This window comes from Leptonychotes weddellii, chromosome 12, assembly GCF_054177405.1.
Source record: "Leptonychotes weddellii isolate Sample4059 chromosome 12, ASM5417740v2, whole genome shotgun sequence".
Lineage (NCBI taxonomy): Eukaryota > Metazoa > Chordata > Mammalia > Carnivora > Phocidae > Leptonychotes > Leptonychotes weddellii.
This window is the reverse complement of record NC_138380.1, coordinates 2789576-2797070: the sequence shown is the minus strand read 5'-3', so window position 1 is coordinate 2797070 and position 7495 is coordinate 2789576. Positions and strand designations below refer to the sequence as shown.

Below are 7495 nucleotides of genomic sequence, written 5' to 3'. Positions count from 1 at the left end.
ACGAACCATGAGAGACTATGGACTCTGAGAAACAAACTGAGGGTGTTAGAGGGGAGGGGCGTGGGGGGATGGGTTAGCCCGGTGATGGGTATTAAGGAGGGCATGTACTGCATGGAGCACTGGGTGTTATATGAAAACAATGAAGCGTGGATCACTACATCAAAAACTAATGATGTATTGTATGGTGACATAACAAAATAAAATTTAAAAAAAGATTAATAAAAAGACATTTGTCAAGAAAAGCACAAGAGTTAGGATTATACAGCAATTTAAAATAGAAAGTCAAAGTCCCTAAAGGAGAAGTTCAAGATCTTGGCTTAGACAAACCATGATACACAGAAAGAGCCTTCATGGTTGGCCAACAGTCTGTGCCAATGAATAGTGTCTCAGGATCCCTAACCAGAGGCTAGCAAGGGGCCATACAATCACCAACCCAACACTCACTGAACTAGAATACCAGCTAAACAAAGTGACATTCTTTCACAAATTAAGAAGACAGGGAGTGCCCTCAAATTTTGTAAAGGACCCAAAGCAAAGTTTGATTAATTGCTTTTCCACAGACATCAACTACATAATGAAAGATGCTTGAGATGCTTTTGTTATTTCAGGCAAATCAAATTAAATCAAACTATCAAACTACAAGAGAATCTTAGTCCTTTTTGTTTTTGTCTAAACATGTTAGCTCAGTGATGTCTTGGTGAACTGTGAGTGAACTGTATTGATTTTTCTAATAAATCCTTAGAAACCTTCACACAGCATGAGGGCTGTTGGCATTTTGAAAAAGGTTAACAGGTAGAAGCATACATGTTTTACTTTTGTTTTTCAAACTTGTTTGTAAACATAAATATGCCCTTTTATTAAATAAATACACAGCAATGTTTTGTTTTTTTTTTTTAATTGCTTTTTCACAAATTGGTCTTAGGTCTAACAGTCCTCAAAACATTAGCCCTTGGGTCTGGCTTGGAATGGATTAGTAGCTTATCAAGCTAATGCCTTACAGAACAATCCTTTTTACATTCAACTGAAAGAAAGTCTCTCCAGGAAAAAAATTTTTTTTAAATTACCCAATGAAACCAAGACTTTGCACATATAGACAAATAACAGCAAAAGCAAAGCAAGTAGCAGTAAATTAAGTACATTAAGGGCATAAAAAAATATTTGCTAAGTGGTACACCTCCAGGACAAGAGATCTAATGGGCTTACCCAAAGATCTAAGTCAATTACCAAATGGTATATATCTCAATCAAAGATCTACGTAATTGATACAAAGACCTAAGCCTAAAGACCTTAAATGAAGACACTTTTTGTTACAAGTCCTAGGATAACAAAATGCACAGAGCAAGAAGAGCCCAGTGGGGCTGGTTGGAGCTGCTGAGACTGGCACCCCTGGGGGCAGATCCTGATGCAACTGGACTTTGGGGCCCAGTGAATATACTGCGGTCCAAGCATCCTGTAGAGGGTCTTCAAAATGATCTCAGTGGACGCTCTAGAACTGTCTAAGGATGATACAAGCACCACATAGTATCTGAAATAGAAATACAAGCCAAACCTACTGCTTACTACAATAAGAAAAAGTTATATTTGTCAGGTACTGTCTCTAGAGCAGAGCAGAATGCCAACAATCTCTGGGGACTGGGACAGCATGGAGTTCAGGAATTGGAGGGCAGTGAATGGATATCACCTTAAAGTGGGGTTACTCAGTGAGACTGCTGTCGATTGATTGGCACTCAGAGGAACGTTTATTGGGGTGAGTCCTACCCTAATTGGCTGACTTTCAGAAGTGAGGGCAGCCAAGGATTGGTTGGTTTGCAAATGTGTATTTACAAAACTGTATTGTCCCTGATCAACTGAAGGTATTTAAACAAGTAGCAAGTTTCCTTCTTACCATAGCTATAGAACAATCAGTCTTTTCCTAAGTTAGTTGGGAAGTTTGAGGAATGTTTTCACTCTTCCCCCTTGTGGAACCATCCCTTAACGTGTAAGACCATTTCTAGCTTGAGCATTCTGGTTCATCTGTCCATCTTCTGTTCTGACAGTGGTGTGGTCTAACCTGCAAATCACCCAAAATCACACTTCTGAGGTAAGAGTCTTCATCCCTAAGCTTCAGTACCCACTATTGATGGTAATCTATCGATTATCTCTGATATTAATAGGAAAGTGAAGCCAAATTAAAGGAAATTAAAGCAATATATTAGATTTATGATTAACCAGTGAATTGTTATTTATCACATAAGCATTTTGGAAAAATGAGAAGTCTAACACATAAGTACATGTCCCCCAAAGAATGCATTTATTTGGAGAGATGAGGCTAATTGTTCACTTAGAAAAATTTTATATGTGAAGTGATGGGCATTGAGGGGGGACATGTGCTGTGATGAGCACTGAGTGCTATATGCAACTGATGAATTGTTGAACACTAAAAAAAATAAATTAAAAAATAAATGATACAGTGTTATGAAGATAATTACAAAAAGTCTAATTTGGCTTGAAAGCTCACTTTCTTTTACCCTACTACTTCTTTTTCTATAGATCTAATGAGCATGTTGAGTAATTGATAGAGTAATTAATAGATTTCAATTCTCCAGACTCCGGTGCTTTATTGCAATCATTGATTAGCAGAAAGCAAAGATCTAAGGAGTCCCTGAGTCAGAAAGTCACAGGGTGAGCAACCAAAAGACATTAGACAACCAGAAACCTAAAACCTCCCAAACAACAAAGATCCTCCTCCCAGAGGAGCCTCTGCTGTTCCAAAAGAACCATTTTAAATCAGTGACCCTCTTTCTTCTGTCAAGTGAGTTGGTGTTGAATGCTGCACCAAGAGAAACGTCAATGCTGATCAACATTTCGCACTGAGGTCCTAGAAAATGTGCTTTTCTGAGACATATGGAGTTCTAGGACTCACCTACAAACAATTCCTAACTCCAAGCAAACCATAAAAAGAAAGTATTTAGAAAAAATATTTAACTTGAATTTAAAGTAGAACCCTAAGGGGTTCTCATGGAACATGACAAGAATTGTTAAAACATGACACTTGAATCTTTGTTGGAAGGGCCTGTGGATGTGGGCTCCCACCCTGCTGTACTAACAACTCAGTGAGAAAGGAGCATGAATCTAACACCTGTGAGGAAACATTTAGCTGAAACACCCTACTGACATGAGAGAAATCATCCTGAATACAAACTTAGAAATAAAATACCTGGAACATCTTTAAGAACACACTTCACTCAACATTAGAACCATGACGCCATGGCAAATCCTTGCAGATCCAATGAGTGTAAGTTTTATTTGGGAATAGCTCATCCTCTGTAAGAACCTAGGTAAACTGTACTGGAAGAATACAAGGTTTTAGAGTGCACTGCCAAATACCCATACAAGCAGGCCTGCACGTAGGGCACTTTACGTTCAATTACAGGGGCCATGACTGAAGTGATGGGCTTCCATGAAACTGTCTTATAATACTTAGACCCCCCCGTTTCTTAAGACTAATTTTTATAGAAATATTCAAATCCTACACTTGCATGTAGGTCATACACCTGGATAAACAACCACTGTGGTCTCATCTCTCAGATGAATGATGAGCTACATCCTGATACGGCAGCCGCTTCGGATATAGGACTGGATCTGAGTGTACGGAAGGGCGAAATCTCAAGAGAGGGAGATAACCTGAATGCCAATCATTAGGAAAGAAGATGGCTCCCGAGAATGGAAACCTTGCAACTTTTCCATTATGCAACAGAAAACTCCTACAAATAGAATGTGCAACTTTGGGGGGTATATCTCAGCCTTAAAGAAGGTTGGCTTTACATTGATAGTTTCATTGTGAGGCTCATTGTGTCTTGCAACTGAAAGTTGAGTATATAAAGGACTAAACATGGGCTTCTGGAGTCAGTCTGCAAAGGCTAATGACCACAGGGAAGGCAGACATGCAGTCAGGATGGGAGGGGCTGGCTGGTTTCCAAGAGTGTGCCGTATCTCAAAAGCCAGAATATCTGGTTGTGTGTTGCTGTATTTATTTCTACTTCGACAAAAGTCTAGTTTAAGAGTTCCACCTTTATATCAGCTGTGCTATAGAGAATTAAGGGGTGGGCACAAGGGAGTCACAACCCTGAGTGGCCAGTGTTACCACCAAAAAAGTGCTGAGAGGGAGGAGAATTTTGGGGGTGGGGGTGGGTGGTTGGGGGATGGTTTAACAGTCAGGACCAGAATTCTCCTTCAATTGCCATCTTTGGAAAATGGGGGGAAATGACTTCTCTGATGCCATTTTAGGATTGAGTTTTATTAAGAAATTGGTGGGTTTCCCTGCTTTATGCTGAAAAATGAAACTAAATATTGTGTTTGTATTTCTGTAAATGAATTCCCTGCAAGTACTACCAGATATGCACTAATAATATAAGAAAGTTTACTATTGTTCCATCTCGGGGTGAGATCGGGGTATAGAAAGGGAGATTTTCACTCCTCATTTTATGTATGTTTTTAAGGGTTGCAGTATTGTGGACTATTTGTTCCAATATTGATGATCTTCTTTTTGATTGTACAATACTTGGTGTTTCACTGTTCTTCAAGTAAATGACAGGAAGGCTATCATACAAATTTAATAATTCATATATCAACTAATATTATTTTAACCATAGTGTTCCTATTTACACTTCATTATTCTATATGACAGATAGGTCGATGTCTTTTGACTCCAATTTATAGATGTAGCCACGAACCGGTTAAGTGGTTTAGGTTAAAGAGAATGACCTTCTGATTTGGTCCTTTGTCTGAAAGCTGCCTGAGAGAGAGCTGTGTAATTCTCCTTTTCAAATGTACTGGGGTTACAGAATGCTGGGGTTTGGAAGAATGATATCTAATGTCCATGTAGTCTCACCTACCAGTGAATGATTGATCAGCCCAGAAATTGTCCCAAATTCTAAATGAACCAGTTAACTTGCTAGTTTAGTAAACCTACCCATTGTAATTTCTCCATATTTAGGCTGTCTTTTCGTCAGATAGTCCTTATTTCAATTCCCCAAAGATGGAAGTAAAAGGACTGGAATGGAAGGAAGAGCCCCTTTCCCAGAAATCCCACTTCTCTGGAGAAGGGACTATGTCGAGGGCCTGATTCTGTGGAAACCTGCCCAAAGGAGACCTGGGAGCACCCAACTGGGGAGAATCTAAGTGTTTGGAGTCTGTTTTCCATGAAAGTTGGGGGAGGGGAGGGACACAGAATAGGCCCCAGAGGAGATAAGTGTCCTGGTGAGTGAACTGTCCCAAATAGTCATAGGAAACTGACACCAGAAGAAATTCTAGAAAATTCCTTTAGGGAGGATTCACACAAACACAGAAAGTTATTAAAATTTTGGAAAATCAGGCTTTAGTTGTCCAAGGGTTTGGTAAGGATTTATAGCACCCTTTCGATTACTCATGTACCTTTGTCCGTAAATGATTTGTACTGCATGACCAGGTTATTTCTGTTTTCCTTGTTGAATAGGCAGCAACAGGGAATTCATCTTCATCACATTTATTATGGATGCTCCGTTCCTTCCATTTCTAAGATGTAAGCAAGCCCCCCAGCTCTGTCGCCATGTTTTCACAGCTGAGGGTGGGCTCCACAGGCTGCCAGTTTCCCACACCCGACAATCGAGGACTTTCTCTTCAAGTGGGTGTGCAGGAGCCAGGCATCCGTGTCTGGATTCACCTTACCCTTGCCTGACAGGCATGAGAAGCTGGCTCTTCATGAAGCTTCTGCTGATCTTTTCCAGGCGAAGACCTCTGCTCAGCAGCCCCAGATGGTGTTCACTGTCCGCCACACTACCATCACCTTCCAGACAGAAGGGGACACGTGGAGGGAACAGAAAGAGCAGAAAGCTGCCCTGATGGTGGGCATCCTCATTGGGGTGTTTGCACTCTGCTGGATCCCCTTCTTCACCACAGAGCTCATCAGCCCCCTCTGCTCCTGCGACATCCCCGCCATCTGGAAGAGCATCTTCCTTTGGCTGGGCTACTCCAACTCCTTCTTTAACCCCCTCATCTACACAGCTTTCAACAAGAACTACAATAGCGCCTTCAAGAATTTCTTTTCTAGGCAACACTGAGCATGAGGCCTGGGAATAAGAAGGAGCTATCCCCTAACTCAGTGAAATTTCCAACGCCATCTACTTCCCCATCCCTACCCAGCACCACATTGAAGACACAAGCCCTCGAGGCTCTCCAGGGTTGTCTTCAGAACTAGCCCTCACTTCCGAACTCCTAGGGAGGAATGTGGGTCTTCACAGGCAGTTTGGGTGACCTTCTTGATCTAACTTACCTGTTATTGCTCACTCTGCACCTAACAGCCACAGAGTTTGCCCACAAAGTGCCCTTCCCCCCCCAAAATCCACTCCAGCGTGGTCATCGTCCTTGCCCCAGAGAGGTCAAACAAGGCAGATGAGAGGGAGGGAATCAAGCAACATGGACAGGTTGGGAATGGATAGAAAATGATGAAGAAGTCGGAATGGGGACATCCGAGGGGTAGGAAATCATAATTCCCAGTTTTCTGGAATAGTGCCTAGTTTGAAATTCCATTCTGTAGTCCTGGTAAGTATACCCTAGTACTTGTTGTGTATGTCCCAGTGTTTGGCTACAAAATATTGTCTCTAAACCTATTAAAGTACATAGCCACAGCTGCAAGACCAGTGAATATTGGCTTTAAGGCTTTGTTTGTGGCAACCACGCACGTGTGCTCTGAGCACGTGCATGAGCACACACACACACACACAACTGTGGAGGAGGTGAAGGTTCCACTTGGCTAGTTTATTCTAAAATTCAACCCATCAACTTGGAAAAGAACTAAAAATCAAATACCTCCATCCATTCTGAAGCAACTGTGCACAAAAAAATGTTACAATCCACTGGTTTTGTAGAATCTCTCAAACTTGCTTATTTTCTATGGGTTTTATTTGTATGGAATTTATTCAGATGTTGCAGGACTAAGACCTCTAACCTTGGATCATAGGATTCAAGGAAAACAGTTGTCATGATGGGTGGCTTACCTCAGTATAGTTTCACAACCAAGGACTGTGAAGGCGCACTCCCCAAACACGTACACTTTAAAGGGACCGTTGGTTAATTTGCTGTCTTCTTATTGGTGTGTGAATCCCTGCTAGGAGGCCAACACTAGCAACTAGTGAGAAAGGCAGAAATACGGTAAAATGTGGCCTCAGTCCCTCACAAAGTGACATCTTTATATAAATGAGTCAAGGCAATTAGGTGGTGGTACAGCATTTATATGATCATAGAAAACCCAGGCCATTAGACAAAACTTTAAAAAGGTCTCAGACAATAAAACTGGCTGTGGTCCGCTACGTCCCTGATTCTTTGAATGCATGAATTTTAAAATTATGTATTATAACAGTCTTTGAATTATTATAATAAATATATATATATTTCTTTGTTTATAATAAATTATATCAATTAAGATTTAAAAAATAGGAAATTTATGTTAATTTGTTGTCTTGGTTGGAAGCTTAGTCTC

At 40.8% G+C, this 7495-nt stretch overlaps 1 protein-coding gene across 1 annotated transcript in view; it reads left to right on the top strand.

Moving 5' to 3' along the window:
• Nucleotides 1-7343, top strand: part of HTR5A (5-hydroxytryptamine receptor 5A) — a 16443-nt gene extending 9100 nt beyond the window's left edge. The window contains exon 2 of the mRNA XM_006728946.3: nucleotides 5745-7343. Coding sequence (XP_006729009.2) covers nucleotides 5745-6077 — 333 coding nt within the window. The 3' untranslated portion in view covers nucleotides 6078-7343. The remainder of the gene's footprint in view (nucleotides 1-5744) is intronic.
• The last annotated feature ends 152 nt before the right edge of the window (nucleotides 7344-7495 follow it).